Source organism: Bos mutus, chromosome 19, assembly GCF_027580195.1.
Source record: "Bos mutus isolate GX-2022 chromosome 19, NWIPB_WYAK_1.1, whole genome shotgun sequence".
In the NCBI taxonomy this organism is placed as follows: domain Eukaryota; kingdom Metazoa; phylum Chordata; class Mammalia; order Artiodactyla; family Bovidae; genus Bos; species Bos mutus.
Window position 1 is genome coordinate 22,249,406 of NC_091635.1, and position 21,496 is coordinate 22,270,901.

The 21,496-nt window shown below is 39.2% G+C and overlaps 1 protein-coding gene across 1 annotated transcript in view; it reads right to left on the reverse strand.

Annotated features, from left to right (window-relative positions):
- Window positions 1-21,496, reverse strand: part of UTP18 (UTP18 small subunit processome component) — a 58,629-nt gene that overhangs the window by 18,814 nt on the left and 18,319 nt on the right. Inside the window, exons 8-10 of the mRNA XM_005890259.2 lie at window positions 14,473-14,573; window positions 14,090-14,180; window positions 1,183-1,306 (exon numbers count right to left, since the gene is read on the reverse strand). Of these exons, the coding sequence (XP_005890321.1) occupies window positions 1,183-1,306; window positions 14,090-14,180; window positions 14,473-14,573 (316 nt within the window). The remainder of the gene's footprint in view (window positions 1-1,182; window positions 1,307-14,089; window positions 14,181-14,472; window positions 14,574-21,496) is intronic.

Sequence of the window (21,496 nt, forward strand, 5' to 3'; positions counted from 1 at the left end):
CCAGTCTACATTTTAAAGGAGCTTTAGTCTCAAAAGACTTGCTAATCATACACTGCTGCCATAGAGCATACTGCTCCAGCAAGCGCTGGGCTCAGGCTGTCCCCCTACCTACGTCAGACTCACCTGATGTTAGCCTGGCCTCCGAGCACCACAGCCTGGTTCTACTCTCCTTTCTTCCCAGGCTACAAGGTAGCTGCTGACCAATATCCAAATGGTGACAGATATTTATAGGCAGTTTCCCCAATTTTAGCCTTTGAAGGAGGTGGTGAAGAAAAAGTGGTAAGTAAGCTATGCTGCTGGACCCACCGGACTGCCCAACAAGGGAGAATCTGAATGAAAACTCTTTATGGATAAATTTTGTTTAATCTAACAGTCATAAAGATCAACTTCTGGAAGTTCTAAAATTAAAGTTGCTGATTAGTGATTTGGTGGTAAAATCATTTAGAATTACAGGTAAGTATCCCAACACCTCCTTCTCCTACCCTGCATCTTTAAAATCAAATAGGACAATAAAGCCATCTTTTCCCCAGTGTAATAACCATTTCTCTCAGCAAGGACACAATAACATGTTCTAGATAATACTTTCAAGATCTCTATAATACTAACAACAGTAAAAACATGTTACTGGTTCATACCACATAGCTAGATGAAAGAACATATACTTTTAAGTATCTTTAAGACTTAAACAAATATTCCAAACATAAGAGAAAAAAGTACTGTAACATAATAAGGGCGTCTGGGTTTCCCAGGTGGCACTAGTAGTAAAGAACCTGCCTGCCAGTGCAGGAGACACAAGAGACACAGGTTTGATCCCTGGGTTGGGAAGATCCTCTGGAGGAGGGCCTGGCAACCCACTCCAGTATTCTTGGCTGGAGAATTCCATGGACAGAGGAGCCTGGAGGGCTACTGTCCATAGGTTCTGAAGTGACTTAGGATGCATGCACACAAGACGGTAGTCCAGTATTTTCTTTGCTAAAGAGCTGAAAAACTGCCATCAATATTATTAAACACAAATATTAGAAAATCTTTTTAAGACAATAAAATGTAAAAGACCTGGGTTTATAATTTCATATCACTAAACACTTTATAAACAGAACTACTCAGGTACCATCTCGTATATTCTTTAATATTTTTTCATTAGCAAAAGGTGATTAAAGGTTACCAGAACCTCTGTTTACTTACCCACAAGCCACATACTGTCCATTCCTAGATGTGCCAATGCTTAATCCATATAAGCTGCCTTCATCAACAAATCTGTTAAGGCACTTTCTAGAGTTCACATCCCAAACATAAACTTCCCCATCCCCTGAAAGAGCCAAAAAAAAAAAAAGGGTTGGGGGGGGGTGGTTAACTTTGTTTTAAACTTGAAAGATAACTGAATTCATTCTTAGTTCCTTTTTTTTTTTTTTTTTTTTTATTTTTAAACTTTACATAATTGTATTAGTTTTGCCAAATATCAAAATGAATCCGCCACAGGTATACATGTGTTCCCCATCCCGAACCCTCCTCCCTCCTCCCTCCCCATACCATCCCTCTGGGCCGTCCCAGTGCACCAGCCCCAAGCATCCAGCATCATGCATCGAACCTGGACTGGCAACTCGTTTCCTACATGATATTTTACATGTTTCATTGCCATTCTCCCAGATCTTCCCACCCTCTCCCTCTCCCACATAGTCCATAAGACTGTTCTATACATCAGTGTCTCTTTTGCTGTCTCGTACAAAAGCCCCGGTCCAGACGGCTTCACAGCTGAATTCTACCAAAAATTTAGAGAAGAGCTGACACCTATCCTGCTCAAACTCTTCCAGAAAATTGCAGAGGAAGGTAAACTTCCAAACTCATTCTATGAGGCCACCATCACCCTAATACCAAAACCTGACAAAGATCCCACAAAAAAAGAAAACTACAGGCCAATATCACTGATGAACATAGATGCAAAAATCCTTAACAAAATTCTAGCAATCAGAATCCAACAACACATTAAAAAGATCATACACCATGATCAAGTGGGCTTTATCCCAGGGATGCAAGGATTCTTTAATATCCGCAAATCAATCAATGTAATACACCACATTAACAAATTGAAAAATAAAAACCATATGATTATCTCAATAGATGCAGAGAAAGCCTTTGACAAAATTCAACATCCATTTATGATAAAAACTCTCCAGAAAACAGGAATAGAAGGAACATACCTCAACATAATAAAAGCTATATATGACAAACCCACAGCAAACATTATCCTCAATGGTGAAAAATTGAAAGCATTTCCTCTAAAGTCAGGAACAAGACAAGGGTGCCCACTTTCACCATTACTATTCAACATAGTGTTGGAAGTTTTGGCCACAGCAATCAGAGCAGAAAAAGAAATAAAAGGAATCCAAATTGGAAAAGAAGAAGTAAAACTCTCACTATTTGCAGATGACATGATCCTCTACATAGAAAACCCTAAAGAATCTTAGTTCCTTTTTAATAGTACAAGTTACTAAGAAGACCTGTAAATGTCCTAGGTCTAGAAAACTGGCCTAAAAAATGTTTCTTGTATACATTTTCATATATATAGAACTATATCCCATTAGTCACTAATAAATAGTATCTTTAGGTTTAGAGTGAAAAATCACAAACTCTTGGCTTGAGTTGACCTTTTAGAAAAGTTCCTACATTTCACTCAGATAAATTACTATAGCAAAATTTGAAAAAAAACAAAATATCCACAAGCACAGGTTTTCCAACATCTATCAATAGGTATTAGAGTACCTAATATGTAAGGCCAGGTGATTTGGACACCAAACTGATGATGATACTGATGACGTCAAGAGGAGGAAGAAGAAGTGAAGGATGACTGGTCTAGACTAACAGGATATAATTAAGGATGTGTGTACAATTCCTAGGAGGTATGCTTTTGAACTATGGTGTTGGAGAAGACTCTTGCGAGTCCCTTGGACTGCAAGGAGATTAAACCAGTCAATCCTAGGAAATCAGCCCTGAATGTTCATTGGAAGGACTGATGCTGAAGCTCCAATACTTTGGCCACCTGATGCGAAGAAATGGCTTCCTGGAAAAGACCCTGATGCTGGGAAAGATTGAAGGCAGGAGGAGAAGGGGACAACCAGAAGATGAGATGGTTGGATGGCATCACCAATTCGACAGACATGAGTTTGAGCAGGCTCCAGGAGTTGGTGATGGACAGGGAAGCCTAGCATGCTGCAGTCCATGGAGTTGCAAAGAGTCAGACATGACTAAGCGACTGAAGTGAATTGAACTTTACAATTCTGGGTAATTAGCACAAATAGTTTAGAGAAGGGAGAATAAGGGGATAATAAATCCGATGAAAACACATTTTCATGATAGAAATAGTCATCTAACAACCAAAATCTGTCCTTATTCTTTCTTCTCTCTCCTATATATTCCATATTGATGATCACCCTCTTCCTCAGACCCATTATAGATCTGTATAATGACCCTATATGCATCTCAAAAGTAGCCTCTCACTCGTCTATTTTCTCTCTTTACTGTGATTATCGCTCTAATGTTCATCCTTCTATACTACTATTCTTTCAATGAGAATTCAATGAATCTCACTGTTTCAACTATTTCGTTAACAAACTTTCCCAGGCTGACATAAGGGTTTAGATTTACAATATGTATTTAGGAAAAATTTTAATAGGTACAAATTTTAAAGCCTGTATGTTTGTCTGTAGAGTCATGGTACAGTAAAGAAAGATGTTTAAAAATTTGCTAGTAACAGACTAAAATGGGAAGGGAAGGGATGAAGGGCAGGAAGACCATCTAGAAAGCAAGAGTATTAGATGGTCATAAGTTGATGGATGACTTAAGGCAAAGGAAGCAATAACTAATCCAGCAGAAAACAAAATGAAAGAAGCAGTTAAGTTGAAAAGATAAAAGGTGAACTCTTTCTTCAACAATCCTATCAAAATACTCTTCATATACATAAAATAAGGTAATACAAACAACATGATGCTAATCACATAAATCACTTCTTATATAAGGAGGAAAGGAAAAAAAAGGGAAGGGAGAGAATACCAATCAAAATACAGGTAATTCCCTAACTTACCAAGGCTCAACTTTTGATTACTCCTTCTCTAATTTTAGGAACTTTCTTATGGTAACTTTCTTATGGTAAGACCATCATACTGTGTAAATATTTAATATCTATATCCAATTCATATAACCAAATCTTAGTACCTCTGCTGACCCTTTAACTCTTCTCCCAAACTCTGACTCTCCCAGGATCCAAGGACAATTTCGTTAGGAACATTACTACTCTGTATCAATATTTATTCCTTACTCCTCAAAAAACCTAGCATATTAATTAATTAATAGGGAAAATAGATGCTGTTTAGGCTTCCCTGGTGGCTCCTACAATGTGGGACCTGCAAGGTTCAATTCCTGGGTTAGGAAGATGATAGAGCCATAAATCCTGCAGCAGAGGGAGTCTTGTCCCTGCACACTTGGCACTGCCAGGGTCCCCACAAGCCAAGCTGCTGCATCACCTTCACGCTCAACTCTCCACACGGGCAGAGCTGCCACAGGCAAAAAAGCATTGCATCTATGCGCTCAGGGTCACTTCAGTCATGTCCGACTCTGCGACCCTGTAGGCCGTGGCCTGCCAGGCTTCTCCGTCAAGGGGGTTCTCCAGGCAAGGATACTGGAGCGTATCAGCCAATACTTGCTGCCATACCCTTCTAGAGCACTGTATTTCCTGCTGCCCTAGCTGCCAACTCCCCTGAGTACCTGGTGCTGCCAGAACCCCTGCAACCCAAGCAGCTGCACCACCTTCACACCTGGCCCTCACAGGGGCACACCCAAGTCCTCAAGGGAAGGGAAGCCTCAGGAGCAAACCCCATTGGACGACCCACATGAGAGGTGGTAATAAAACCACAAGTGAAACCCACGGGCAGCACAGCAGGAAGACCCAAAACCTTCCCACCAGCTGTACAAGCTGCAGATTAAATCCACAAGATCAACTAGGCAGACTCTATGTCTATGGAATATATCAAAGGACATTGAGAGCTCCTACTAAAGAAGACGCACTGGTTCTGACAGCTGTGGGTATTGGAGGCAAGGACACACAGGAGTAGGACCACATTAGAATCTGAGCTGCCCCACAGCAAGTCCAGCATTGGAGGGCATCCTAGGGAGGTAAGGTGGACTGTGACTCCCAGCGAGAGAAAGGACTCTGACAGCAGTGACTCATGAAAAACATTTATTATTTTTATGTCTGGACTTGTTCTATAGATTCTTTTGGGTTTTTTTTTTTCCTTCCATTTCCACCCCCGACCTTGGCTGGAGTTGTCGATTTTACTGGCACTATAAAATCTAATTAGGCTTTTGATTCTTTTTTTTCTCAGTCACAACTGTTATTGCTGTTACAAACCTCTGCCTCTATGTTGGGCTTTTGCAGTTCTGTGGAGTTTTCCTTTTTTGTTTTCTTTTTTCAATTTTAACTTTTAAAATCTATTATTATTTTTTCTACATTTACTCTTTTGTTTGCCTTTCCTACTCTTCTTTTCCCCTTGCAGTTAATCTTTAATGTATATAAATCTTCTTTATCTACCTCTATTTAACTTTGCATATCTATTCTTTCTTTTCATTCTTACCTTTCCTCTAAACATAAATTTTATTTTCTCTGTTTTATTCCCCACCTGGCACCGTGCTTTGTTTTCCAGTTTGTGTTTTAGTTAGTCTTCTTAACTGGCAGATCTCCTTTGTTCACCAGGTCAATCTACTGTGCTTTATTTTTGTTGGACTGTTTTGACTGGGCTTATGGGTGTATATACTTATGGGTGTATATGCATATTCCATTATTTCTATGATTATTTGCCTGATTTTATAACTGCCATTTGTCTGGGGTCCCTGTGGCTCAGCTGGTAAAGAATCCACCTGCAATGCAGGAAACCCCTTTGATTTCTGGGTTGGGAAGATCTGCTGGAGAAGGGATAGGCTACCCACTCTAGTATTCTCAGGTTTCCCTTGTGGCTCAGCTGGTAAGAAATCCACCTGCAGTGTGGGAGACCTGGGTTTGATCCTTGTGTTGGGAAGATCCCCTGGAGAAGGGAAAGGCTACCCACTCCAGTGTTCTGGCCTAGAGAATTCCATAGATTATAAAGATGAAGGGGTTGCAAAGAGTCAGACACAACTGAGTGACTTGCACTTTCATCTTTGGTTTCTTGGTTTTGGATATTTATTTTAATCTCACAATGCCATAACAAACCACTTGTGGAATCTTTGTTTCTGACCAGAGATAAAGCCTTGAACCTTTGGAGTGGAAGTACTGACTCCAAGACCTTAGACTACCAGAGAACTAACCCTAGGGAGTATCAAATAGTGAGAACTCCCACAAAGGAAACCACTTGAATACAAGACCTATACAGGACAACTAATCTAAACAACAAGCTAAACAAAAATACAAGCCCAATCATCAGCAGACAGGATTACCACCTCACTCAGCCTTGCCCATCAGAGGAAAAACAAAGACTCAGCACAAATCTCACCTTATAGGAAGCTTACAAAGACGACTGGACCAGCCCTAGAGGGCAGAAACCAAAAGGAAGAAAGAATTCAACCTTGAAGGCTGGAAAAGGAGACCTCAAACACAATGTTAAAAAATAATAATAATGAAAAGGCAGATAAATACTACATAAATGAACAAACGAAAACACAAAAGTCCAAATAAACGAAGAGGAAATAGGCAAACTACCTGAAAAAGAATTCAGAATAATGCTAGTAAAGATGATCAAAAAGCTTGAAAACAAAAATGGAGAAAATGAAAGAATCAATTAACAAAGACCTAGAAGAATTAAAGAATAAGCATACAGAGACAAACAACACAAATACTGAGATTACAAATACTCTAGAAGAAATCAATAGCAGAATATCCAAAGCAGAACAAATCAGTGAGTTGGAAGATAAAATGGTGGCAATAACTTCTCAAGAGCAGAATAAAGTAAAAAGAATGAAAAGAACAGTGACCTCTGGGACAATACCAAACGCAGCAACATCGAATTATAGGGGGTCCCAGGAGAAGAAGAGAAAAACAAAAGGTACAAAAAAATTTTTGAAGAGATTATAGTTGAAAATTTCCCCAACATCAAAAAGGAAATAGTCAATCAAGTCCAAAAGGCAGAGAGTCCCATACAGGATAAACCCAAGGAGAAACACACCAAGACACATACTAATTAAACTAACAAATACTAAACACAAAGAAATAATATTAAAAGCAGCAAGGAAGAAGCAACAAGCAACACATGGGGAAACCACGTACACTTAACAGCAGATCTTTCAGCAAAAACTGCAGGCCAGAAGGGAATGGCAGTATATATTTAAAGTACTGAAAGAGAAAATTCAACAATCAAGATTACTGTACCCGGCAAGGATTTCATTCAGAATTGACAGAGAAATACAAAGCTTTTCTGAGAAGCAAAAGTTAAGAGAATTCAGTACTACCAAACCAGCTTTACAACAAATGTTAAAGGGACTTATAGGAAAGAAATACAAGAGAAGAAAAAAGATCTACAAAATCAACCCCAAACAATTGAGAAAATGACAATAGGAACATATATATCAATAATTATTTTAAATGTAAATGGATTAAATGCTCCAACCAAAAGACAGAGACTGGCTGAATGGATATAAAAACAAGACCCATATATATGCTGTCTACAAGAAACCCACTTCAGACCTAAAGACACATACAGACTGAAAGTGAGAGGATGGAAAACTATATTCCATGCAAATGGGAAGCAAAAGAAGACTGGAGTAGCAATCCTCATATCAGACAAACAGACAAAATAAAGACGCTTACAAGAGATAAGGAAGGACACCTCATAATGATTAAAGGATCAATTCAAGAGGAAGACATAAAAACTGTAAATATCTATGCACCCAACATAGGAGCACCTCAATACATAAAACAAACACTAACACACATAAAAGGAGAAACTGACAGTAACACAGTAATAGTAGCAGACTAAAACACCCCACTCACACTAAAGGACAGATCATCAAGACAGAAAATTAATAAGGAAACACAAGTCTTAAATGATACATTAGATGAGATGGATCTCATTGATATCTTCAGGATAGTCCATCCAAATGCAGAAGAACACACCTTCTCATGTGCACATGGAACATTCTCCAGGACAGACCACATCTTGGGTCACAAATCAAACCTCAGCAAATTTAAGAAAATTGAAGTATCAAGCATCTTCTCTGACTGCAATGCTATGAGACTAGGTATCAAGTACAAGAAAAAAACCGTGAGAAACACAAACATATGGAGAGTAAACAATACGTTTCTAAATAACCAACAGGTTACAGAAGAAATCAAAAGGGAAATAAAAAAATTTCTAGAAATAAATGACAGGGAAGCCACAACAACTCAAAACCTATGGGATGCAGCAAAAGCAGTTCTAAGAGGGGAGTTTATAGCAATACAATCCTATCTTAAGAAACGAGAAAAACATCAAATAGACAACCCAGCTTTACACCTAAAACAACTGGAAAAAGAACAAAAAACACCCCAAAGGAAAGAAATTGTAAAGATCAGAGCAGAAATAAATGAAAAAGTAATGAAAGACATAATAGTACAGATTAATAAAACTAAAAGCTGGTTCTTTGAGAAGATAAACAAAATTGACAAACCTTTAACCAGACTCGTCAAGAAAAAAGAGAAGAATCAAATCAACAAAATTAGAAATGAAAAAGGAGAGGTTATAACAGACAATGCAGAAATACAAAGGATTATAAGAGACTATTATGAACAATTGTATGGCAATAAAATGGATAACCTGGAAGAAATGGACAGATTCTTAGAAAAGTTGAACCTTCCAAGACTGAACTAGGAAGAAATAGAAACAACCCAATTACGAACAACCCAATTACAAGCTGTGAAATTGAAGCTGTGATCAAAAATCTCCCAAAAAAACAAAAGCCCAGGACCATATGGCTTCACAGGAGAATTCTATCAAACATTTAGAGAAGAGCCAATGCCTATCCTTCTAAAATTCTCTCAAAAAATCGCAGAGCAAGAAACACTTCCAAACTCATTCTACGAGGCCACCGTCACCCTGATACAAAAACCAAACACAAAGAAAACTACAAGCCAGTATCACTGATGAACACAGATGCAAAAATTCTCAACAAAATTTTAGCAAACAGAATTCAGCAACATGTCAAAAAGCTCATACACCATGATCAAGTTGGGTTTATTCCAGGGAAGCAAGGATTCTTCAATGTATGCAAATCAATGTGATACACCATATTAACAAATTGAAAGATAGAAACCATATGATAATCTCAATAGATGCAGAAAAAGTCTTTGACAAAATTCAGCACCCATTTATGATTAAAACTTTAAAAGATGGGCATAGAAGGAACCTACCTCAACATATGATAAGTCTACAGCAAACATTATTCTCAAAGGTGAAAAACTGAAAGCATTCCTCCTAAGATAAGGAACAAGACAAGGGTGTCCACTTTCACCACTATTATTCAACATAGTTCTAGAAGTCTAGCTACAGCAATCAGAGAAGAAAATAAAAGGAATCCAGACTGGAAAAGAAGAAGTAAAGCTCTGTTTGTAGATGAGATGATACTGTATATAGAATACACTAAAGATAGTATCAGAAAATTACTAGAGCTAATTAGTGAATTTAACAAAGTTGCAGGATACAAAATCAATACACAGAAATCACTTGCATTTCTATACACTAACAATGAAATATCAAAAAGAGAAATTAAGAAATCAATCCCACTCACCACTGCAACAAAAAAAGAATTAAATATCTAGGAATAAACTAACCTAAGGACACAAAATAGGGAAAACCACTAGACCATTCAGGTATGACCAAAATCACATCCCTTATGATTATACAGTGGAAGTGAGAAATAGATTTAAGGCCCTAGATCTGATAAATAGAGTGCCTGATGAACTACGGAATGAGGTTCGTGACACTGTACAGGAAACAGGGATCAAGACCATCCCCATGGAAAAGAAATGCAAAAAAGCAAAATGGCTGTCTGGGGAGGCTTTACAAATAGCTGTGAAAAGAAGAGAAGCGAAAAACAAAGGAGAAAAGGAAAGATATAAGCATCTGAATGCAGAGTTCCAAAGAATAGCAAGGAGAGATAAGAAAGCCTTCCTCAGAGATCAATGCAAAGAAATAGAGGAAAACAACAGAATGGGAAAGACTAGAGATCTCTTCAAGAAAATTAGAGATACCAAGGGAACATTCCATGCAAAGATGGGCTCGATAAAGGACAGAAATGCTATGGACCTAACAGAAGCAGAAGATATTAAGAAGAGATGGCAAGAAAAAAAGATCTTCACATCCCAGATAATCATGATGGTGTGATCACTGACCTAGAGCCAGACATCCTGGAATGTGAAGTCAAGTGGGCCTTAGAAAGCATCACTACGAACAAAGCTAGTGGAGGTGATGGAATTCCAGTTGAGCTATTTCAAATCCTGAAAGATGATGCTGTGAAAGTGCTGCACTCAACATGCCAGCAAATTTGGAAAACTCAGCAGTGGCCACAGGACTGGAAAAGGTCAGTTTTTATTCCGATCCCAAAGAAAGGCAATGCCAAAGAATGCTCAAACTACTGCACAATTGCACTCATCTCACATGCTGGTAAAGTAATGCTCAAAATTCTCCAAGCCAGGCTTCAGCAATATGTGAACCGTGAACTTCCTGATGTTCAAGCTGGTTTTAGAAAAGGCAGAGGAACCAGAGATCAAATTGCCAACATCCGCTGGATCATGGAAAAAGCAAAAGAGTTCCAGAAAAACATCTATTTCTGCTTTATTGACTATGCCAAAGCCTTTGACTGTGTGGATCACAATAAACTGTGGGAAATTCTGAAAGAGATGGGAATACCAGACCACCTGATCTGCCTCTTGAGAAACCTATATGCTGGTCAGGAAGCAACAGTTAGAACTGGACATGGAACAACAGACTGGTTCCAAATAGGAAAAAGAGTACGTCAAGGCTGTATATTGTTACCCTGCTTATTTAACTTATATGCAGAGTACATCATGAGAAATGCTGGACTGGAAAAAACACAAGCTGGAATCAAGATTGCTGGGAGAAATATCAATAACCTCAGATATGCAGATGACACCACCCTTATGGCAGAAAGTGAGGAGGAACTAAAAAGCCTCTTGATGAAAGTGAAAGTGGAGAGTGAAAAAGTTGGCTTAAAGCTCAACATTCAGAAAATGAAGATCATGGCATCTGGTGCCATCACTTCATGGGAAATAGATGGGGAAACAGTGGAAACAGTGTCAGACTTTATTTTTGGGGGCTCCAAAATCACTGCAGATGGTGACTGCAGCCATGAAATTAAAAGACGCTTACACCTTGGAAGGAAAGTTACGTCCAACCTAGATAGCACATTCAAAAGCAGAGACATTACTTTGCCAACAAAGGTCCATCTAGTCAAGGCTGTGGTTTTTCCTGTGGTCATGTATGGATGTGAGAGTTGGACTGTTAAGAAGGCTGAGCGCCGAAGAATTGATGCTTTTGAACTGTGGTGTTGGAGAAGACTCTTGAGAGTCCCTTGGACTGCAAGGAGATCCAACCAGTCCATTCTGAAGGAGATCAGCCCTGGGATTTCTTTGGAAGGAATGATGCTGAAGCTGAAACTCCAGTATTTTGGCCACCTCATGTGAAGAGTTGACTCATTGGAAAAGACTCTGATGCTGGGAGGGATTGGGGGCTGGAGGAGAAGGGGATGACAGAGGATGAGATGGCTGGATGGCATCACTGACTTGATGGACGTGAGTCTGAGTGAATTCTGGGAGTTGGTGATGGACAGGGAGGCCGGGTGTGCTGCAATTCATGGGGTCGCAAAGAGTCGGACACGACTGAGCAACTGAACTGAACTGAAGGAGACAAAAGAACTGTACACAGTAAATTATTAGACAGTGATGAAAGAAATCAAAGATGACATAAACAGATGGAGAGATATTCCATGTTCCTGGGTAGGAAGAGTCAATATTGTTAAAATGACTATACTACCAAAAGCAATTTACGGATTCAGTGTGATCCCTATCAAATTACCAATGACATTTTTCACAGAACTAGAACGAAAATTTTCACAATTCATATGGAAACACAGAAGACCCCAAATAGCTGAAGCAGTCTTAGAGGAAAACATAGGCAGAACACTTGATGAAGTAAATCAAAGCAAGATCCTCTATGACCCACCTCCTAGAATAAGGGAAATAAAAACACAAATAAACAAATGGGACCTGATTAAACTTAAAAGCTTTTGCACAGCAAAGGAAACTATAAGCAAGGTGAAGAGACAACCCTCAGAATGGGAGAAAATAGCAGCAAATGAAATGACAAAGGATCAATTTCCAAAATACACATGCAGCTCATACAACCCAATACCAGAAAAACAAACAACCCAATCAAAAAGTGGAAAAAAGACCTGAATAGATATTTCTCCAAAGAAGACATACAGATAGCTAACACACACATGAAAAGATGCTCAACATCACTCATTATGAGAGAACTGCAAAGCAAAACTACAATGAGATACCACCTCACACTGGTCAGAATGGCCATCATCAGTCTACAAACAATAATGCTGGAGAGGGTGCGGAGAAAAGGGAACGTTCTCGCACTGTTGGCAAGAGTTCTCGCACTGTTCTTGCATACTGTGGGAATGTAAACTGATACAGCCACTACGTAAGATGGTATGGAGATTCCTTTAAAAACTAGGACTAAAACCACCGTACGACCCAGCAATCCCACTCCTAGGCATATACCCTGAGGAAACCAAAACTGAAAAAGACACATGTATCCCACTGTTCACTGCAGCGGATAAAGAAATTGTTACATATACACAATGGAATATTACTCAGCCATTAAAAGGGACACATTTGAGTCAGTTCTAATGAGATGGATACACCTAGAAAAGAACTTATTATACAGAGTGAAGAAAGTCAGAAAAAGAAAGATATTGTATTCTAATGCACATATACGGAATCTAGAAAAATGGTACTGAAGAATTTATTTACAGGGCAGCAAAGGAGAAACAGACATAGAGAACAGACTTATGGATATGGTGAGAGGGGAGGAGAGGGTGAGATAGATGTATGGAAAAAATAACATGGAAACTTACAGTACCATATTTAAAATAGATAGCCAACAGGAATTTGCGGTAGTGCTCAGGAAACTCAAACAGGGGCTCTGTATCAACCGAGAAGGGTGGGCTGGGGTGGGAGGTTCAAAAGGGAGGGGATATATGTATACCAATGGCTGATTCATGTTGAGGTTTGACAGAAAACAACAAAATTCTGTAAAGCAATTATCCTTCAATAAAAAATAAATTAATAAACAGTATTATAGAAATATCAGGATGAGATCAGAACTGTTTTCAGTCAGTAGTGAAGAAAATTCCAAACAGTATCCAAGTGAAAGGGGGCTAAAGGAAAAGAAATAGTGATTCTAAGTAACTTTTATAAAGAAAAAAAAGGAAGTTTCAGAATGGGGCTTCCCTGGTGGTTCAGTGGTTAACAGCCTGCTGTGCAATGCACGGGACACCAGTTTGATCCCTATGCGGCAGCGCAACTAAACCTGTGCACATCCACTGAGTCCACACACCGCAAGTACTGCAGCCGCTCACCGTAGAGCCCACACTCTGCAGGGAGAGAAGCCACTGCAATGCGAAGCCTGCACGCCACGACTAGAGTAGCACCCAAGCACCACAACTAAAGAAAGCCAGCACCCAGTAACAGAGACCCAGCAGAGCCAAAAATACCTACATAAATATTTTAAAAAGAGGGTGGACCCTAAATGCAATTCTTTAAAAAAAAAAAAAAAAATCTCAGGATGAATTATCTTTCAAATGTGAACCTTCTTCCCATCTTTTCTCCAAATAGTACACATTAAGCGGTTAACCTTTCACCATTACTGGTCAGTAAATGAGAAGGCAAACAGCAATGAAAAATGAATTCTAAAAATAAAATGATTTTCTTACTAACACAGAAGTCTAAAATCAAACTCAGTTTTGATTAAATTTGATATTTAAACACATCTTGTTGTTAACTTACCTGAAGATGCATATACTTTCTTACTATCCGAAGAGAATGTGGATGCTGCAATCCTCCCATTAATTTTCATACTACCAATTAGCTCTTTAGTCTGAAAGAATAAGAAATATTACTTATCAAATTGTTAGGAGTTGTAAAGAAGAATCACAATGTGTAGAATAAAAATGATCTAGTTCTCTTGTTTTGTAGCACCTACTTGTTTTTCCCTATACTCCAAAAAAAACCACAAAAGTTCTTCCCCTGCTGCCCACAACTTCTCTCCAAGCCCCTGTGTGCTTCCACTTGGGATGCCGATTTAAGGACGCCATGAGTTATGGTTCAAGGCTATTCCTACTTGGACTAATGTCTTATCCTAGAAAAAGCAACAGCTAATAATGGTTCACCTTCATAGACAGCAAATGCAAATATCCAGCAACACCATTTATAAGCAGGAAGGACCCATCTGGGGAAACTTCAAAGCTCCTCACTATCTTCTCTTTCAAACCTAAGAAAGGAAATGAATCAATAAGGATTAATAGCTTGCAATTACTGACTGACAATTGAGAGTCTCTTACTTTTTAAGCGCCTCAAATAAAATGTAGGCTCAGACACTGAGTAAGTCTGACTCCATGCATCAAGTATAACCCAAATATAAGGTCACTATAAAATGCTTGGCAAACTTTTGTTCTTTCTCTTGGATAACATTTACCATTTTAATTGCAGGCCAGAGACTCAGCTCTCCAAATAGTAAACTTATTGACTAATTTTCTAAATGTAAACAGTAATACCCATAAATAAACTGAAAGAATAAATTATACTTTTTTGTCACAACATTCATCACCAAAGGGAAATATAATGACTGCCATTAGAGACAGCTGAAACACAGTAACATGTAGAAACTAGTTGCTATCCACCTACTAAACATCCCATGACATACGGCAGTCTATTTCTTAACTTCGTGGATCCAAAAGGAAAAAACAAAACCACATGTCGGTAATGTATTTAAGAGTTAATTAGCTTCTCAACACTCATGTAGGCAAATCACATGAGCTAAGTATATAGACCAGAGAGTCAATTTACTTATCTATAATGGGACACGTTTCTTTTCCATGCCTGAAAGGCTCATACTATGCAACAGATTCTTTCTGATATTAAACTTAGCTTAAAGAGCCAACATACCCATTAAAACGTTGCCTAACAGAAAGGATACATAATAAGTATAACTGGCTACACTTCCAGTGAAGGGAAGTAAATGGCCAGGGTGACAAGAGAATTTTCACTAGCCATTCATTTGTACCTTTTGGATTTTTGCACCATGTTAATGTATCACTTAGTCAAAAAAGTTATTAAAAAAAATTAATGTGCTAACTTAAAGTATTAACCAGGAAAAAGAAACTAGAAAAATCCAATGAAGAGTTCCTTTTCTCCATAGGAAAATGATGGTTAAAGGTCCCACAGACTATCTTTGGGCTATTAACAGTCTTTGTCTAGCTGGTTTATAATACCACAAAACTGGGCCTCCCACTCTAGTACTCCACCAAAAGTCTACACCCTAATTTCCTTGACTGGAATCAATCCAGATACCTGTTTCCAACTACTAGGGTTACTTCAGCTAGGGATTATCAATCTTCACAATGATTCTAGACTCTAGTCTTACTAAGGGCAATCTTCACCCCAAATTTTGGGCAAACATTATACACTGACTACACAATCAAAAGAGACAGCTCCAAACAGAGGGAAAATACCATAACATGAAGAATCCGGAAAGGGAGATTAGGTGTATCACCCTGTGAGGCTACAGCTGGAAACCCCTCCAGACCCAATCCAAAGGACACAGTACCAGGCAGTGGGAACACAAGAGAGAACACAGTGTTCACCATGGAGCCTAAGCTGGGCGCCGCCACAGTGCTGCAGGACTGCAGACTGCACAGGCATCACAAGGGCAACGGCAAACAATCTTCCCTCATACTGTGCAGGATCCAACACACACCAAGGAGGGCAACAGAAGAGACAAAGCGCCAGAGGACTCTTACAGAGTCCACAGCTCTCGGCCCGTCATGACAGACCTTACTTTTTTGTTCTGAATAAGCCTATTGTTTGGGGGTAACTAAGGAGAGGAGGTTGTCTTCAAGAAGGAAATATCAGACATTCAACAAATAAAGTTGCTTTATCAATTAACTGGAAAAATAAGAAAGACGGCGATATTTTTATCCAAAGCTTATGATAGGGACAGAATGAACAAAATAGGTCATTAAACAGTTAATCCCACTAGGAGATTGTAAGTAAAAAAAATATGGGAGACCCCTGTGAGTTAATGATTACTCCAGAAATTAGGTCCGCTTAACCACAAAACCAAACAGGCTTGCTTAGCAAAACCATGCAACATAAGCACAGGACATGCCCCAAAACAATGGTGGCATGAGACTCATATCCTGCCAGTGAGTTCAGTTAATTTAATGATCCATAGGACATGCTCTCTGCACACAAATAAAACAACTTGTGGACACAGCTTGACCACACAGGGACAAAAAACACTCCCCTGCTCAACCTGGAGGAGGAGCTGATGATGAAAACATGATGTCTACTCAAAAGATAAGGTCTTCTCTCCCTTCCCACTTTTCCTTTGATTTTATAAAACTGTAGCCCACTAAGTTCTTCTGTTCTGTTCAGTCACTCAGTCACGTCTGACTCTTTGTGACCCCGTGACTGCAGCATGCCAAGCTTCCCTGTCCATCACCAACTCCCGGAGCTTGCTCAAACTCGTGTCCATTGTGTTGGTGATGCCATCCAACCATCTCATCCTCTGTCATCCCCTTCTCCTCCTGCCCTCAATCTTTCCAGCATCAGGCTCTTTCTTTTCCAGTGAGTCAGTTCTTCGCATCAGGTGGCCAAAGTACTGGAGTTTCAGCTTCAGCATCAGTGCTTCCAATGAGTAAGTTCTTGGACCATGGCATTTCTCACCCACCTGCTTATATGCCTCACAAGCGTCCTATTCTAATAAATCACTTATCTACCACTTTGCTCTCGCTGAATTGTTCTCTGCACTGAGACATAAAGCACTGTGGTACCAGAGCTCTTCAGAGCCCTCCTGAAATGACATCAATCAGTTTCAGCTGGTGACTGCGGCAGGTCTGTGGTAAAAAAGGAAGGTCTAGGATCAGGTCCTAGCAGGGCCATGGGATGCCATGGGCCAAGAGTTCCAGGGAGGGTGCTCTTTCGATGATAGCCTGTTGCAGTTGGGCCGATCAACCCTGAATGCTTTGGAGCTCTGATTGGGTACCTAAGTACAGGCCAGGGGATTGATGATATAAATGTTTAAAGAGAAGGAACTGGAAGAACAATGGTGATCAGCATGGACTGCCACAGAAAGGTGGCAGGAGTTGTGGAAGGGATCTTTCTGCTGGTGCAGAAGACAAGGGAAATGGTTTATGAAAAGGAAGAATTTCACTCTCTGGTGGCTTTGACAAGGTTCGAGTAGTGGCTGCATAGAAACATAAAAAGAATATAAAGGCTATGCTTGCGCACATCCAACAGCTAGCCTGGGATAAAGCCAGCCACTAAATGATGTTACAGAATTTAATAATCTATACTTTTCTCTCTCGCTCTGAGGTTTTCCTTCTATGCTTTACATGTCTTTCCATTCTATTTCTTCCCTTTTTAACTCCAGAAGACTTTTTACTACATTCACTAGAGCAATTCATTCTTCTCTTCTATCTCAGTTTATCTGGCAAGAAACCACTTTAATTCTGAGACTGTTCTTTTATCCCTGATTAAAACTCAAAAGACTGTTTTTCATAACGCCTCTTACCTTTTGAGATGGCACACAACTCTGTGAATTGTGCTTCTCTCTAAATAAATACCCATCACTTTGTCTCTCCTGAATTCTGTGATGAGACATCAAAAATCTGAACTTCATGAAGTCCTAAAACCAGGTGTGTAATCTCAATTAAAAGAGCTCAGGTTCAAGTTTCAATATGGGTTTTGGCTAGGCTGGAGTCCCAACTACGTGGATTCAAGTTCTAAACTGGGTTATAAGATTTCAGTCCTAAAACTAAGCTGTAAATTAAACAGAGCTATGGGAAATCCAAGACAGCTGCCTGACTCTTCCCAGCTCCCTGACAAACCCCATTTTTTAATTTAATGGGCTAAAGCTTTTCTTGGCTACAAAGCTAATACACTCATCAAAAAAAAGGGGAGGGGGGGATAAAAAAGTGTTTTTCACTTGGGGTATCCTTTTTCTTTATTGGACAAAACATACAAGCCTATAAGATCAGTTAACCAGACTTATCTTATTTTACAAACAAATCTATCTTAATTTGGCTATGTGTGGTAAAAGCGAGGGTAATTTTGGGAAAATTGTATTTTTATAAATATTAAATTTTAGCTCTGCTACTTGAGGCTTAGTCACTCAGTTGTGTCCAACTCTTTGCAACACCATGGACAGAGGAGCCTGGAGGACTGCAGTCCATGGGATTTTCCAGGCAAGAACACTGGAGTGGGTTGCCATGCCCTCCTCCAGATCATCTTCCTAACCCAGGGATCAAACCCAGGTCTCCTGAATTTACCATATGAGCCACCACAGAAGGGGATTCTGCCTCACCAAATTCTGAAAATCATTAGGACAGGGAACATATCTACTGTTTAAAACTTACTTTTTGAAATAGCCTTGGTCATTATTTTATATTATTGTAAAACTTAATTGAGTTACTAAGAAGGTATTCTAAGCTTGTTTCTGAAGCTGATCATTGTAATTTATCTTTGAAAAAAGATCAAATGCTTATAATCTATAACCAAAGGATATATGGTTTAAAAAAAATAAACATTTAATGAACTGTGTCCCACCAGATAAAATACCTCTTATTGGGTATTCTTAAGTATACCATGCCTCCTCCCCTCACCACACCCCCCCAAAAAAATTGAAGGGAATCAACTCTTTTGGTGAGTGGGGAGGCAGGGCAGGATTTGAGGTACTTTCCCCCCAATTACTAAAAGTGCCCAACGGAGGATGACTTCCTGAGCCTTAATGTCAGTCTTTCCCTCCTTCCAACCTTTAAAAATGCTGATCCTTTATTTCCAATTTGCAGCCAGACCAGTTCACTGGGGACTTTTTCTGTTCTATTCCTTTGTGGCAAGTTCTCAGACATTAACACCTGGTTGGGGGACTACTGTAGAAGGGATAACATCTAAAGTTGTTAAGTACAAATCTTTATTAAATTATATGGTGGATTTTTTAACATGTGAAGGAAGTTCTTATATAGCTAACTACTGCCTTGGTGAAAGCTACTGTATTCATGAAAATGGCTGCTCCAACAAGGGCTATCTCACAGGCGGGAGCCAAGGCTCCAAGCCTATTATAGACAGAGCCCATGCTAATCAAATGGCAACCCAGTAAGGCCATACAGTGCACCAGGCAGGGAACAACACTGTTCCCTGAGGCAGATTCACAATGCAATCATCAGGTAAATTTTATTGATAGAGATAGATGGGACCATATGATTAACTGTTTAACAAGTAGTATAAAAAAGTTCACAGAGAACCCTGTTATTAAAAAAAAAAAACACGGACAGGATGAAAACACTATAGTTTTTCAAGGGTGATTAATACAAGCTTTTAAAAAGTACACAAATATGGACTACTCTTCCCTCAAGGAACAAGCCCTTTTGGCTATGCACTTCATAGCCCAGTCTGCCCCAGACATCAGGCACAAAATTAAAAAAAAAAAACTGCTGGTCCTCAGACCATCTATGAGTGATTTACTCCAACTGGCTTATCTGGTTTTCAATAACTGGGATATGGCCAAAAACGCTGAAGGCACCCAAAGAGAAAAAGAAAAGGCTCAAATGACTGTGACAGCTCTGTCCACTCAGGGACCACCAAAGAAGAGGCCAGACTTTCTGGGCCAAACTGGACATGGTAGACTACAAAGCCATGGTTACTGGGCAGCTAGGCAAAATAAGTGTGCCCTGTGTGGACAGAAGGGACACTAGAAGAAATAGTGATCCACGTGCCCTTGCAAACAGCCAGGGCATTGGCAGAGTGAAGGCCCCAGATGCCCACAACCATAGATGGTTTCACAATCCAAAGACTGACAGGGCCCAAGGCTAGAAGTGGCTCTGCCCAGAGACGGCGTATATACAACTAACACTGAGCCTCAGGCGGTCACTGAAATGGCAGGCCGCTTGATAGAATTTCTCATAAACACTGCTGCATCTTCTTGCTCTTAACCCAAAGGACTGAAAACCTTATCAACTGTAAGAAATATGTAATGGGAATGTCAGGAAACAGACAGGGGCCCACTTTCCTGGGACCCCTTTTCTCTAACATCAAAAACCGGCTGTTTCTACATTGCCTTCTGTTTATGCCTAATTACCCTATTTCTTTAATAAAAGGGACGTATTAACTAAATTAGGAGTCATTCTACCTCTCAAGGGACAAAAAGGAACCCTCATCACCAAACGATATTAACAGAAAAAAAGGAACGGATTAAATCTATAACTGACATAAAAGACTCAACAGACCCTAAAATATAAAACACTGAGACTCTGGGCCTAATTAAAACAAACAGATTGAGGCCTCAAGTGACCCCCTTCTGGATTTGGAAACCACTGGGGAAAAAAATGGTTCAGATCTTTAAAATTATGGTTATAATCTCTTTTAATGACTTTTCTGATGCTTACTGTTGTATTTTTTTAGATTCCTAAACTTTTTTTTAGATTCCTCAATGCTTAACATCCAAGAGAACTAAAAAGATAATGCTAACCAGAGTGACACTGACTTGCAGTTCTCCAAATAGAAAAGGGACAAAATATATTTGTGTAGGATATAAGATTAATATAATATAAACAGAAATCTACATTTAAATTATTAATGACATCATTCAAGATGCTTCTATTCTTATTTTTCCTGCACTTGATAAAATATTCTCAGAGAAATGTTAGTGTCACTGTGACTACTTTTTCTTTTCCCTTCTATTTGTTCTGATTTTTGCTTTATGTATCCATGCTTCTTTGTTATTAGGTGTCTGATGGTTTATGATGTCTTTCTTCTTTGTGAATTATACTTTTTATCATTACAAATATTCACCTGTTTCATTTAAAAATAAATTTTAAAAAAGGGACAGTCAGCCAGATGTTCACTCCTTCCCCTGACAGGCCTATGCCCATTCTCAGCTGAAAGTAGCTACTGACTGAAAGAACTTCACCCCTTACCCCCTCTTTTAAGAATAAAAGGGTAAACACCTGGAGGGGGGAAATGATAAGGACAGAATGAAACGACAAGATAGATGATTAAATATTTAATCCTACTAGGGATTAGAAAGAGAAATAGAAAATAGAAATATATGGAAGACCTCTGTAAGTTAATTATTATTCAAGAAAGCAGGTTTGCTTAACCACAAAACCAAACAGGCTTGCTTAGCAACAGAAGCAC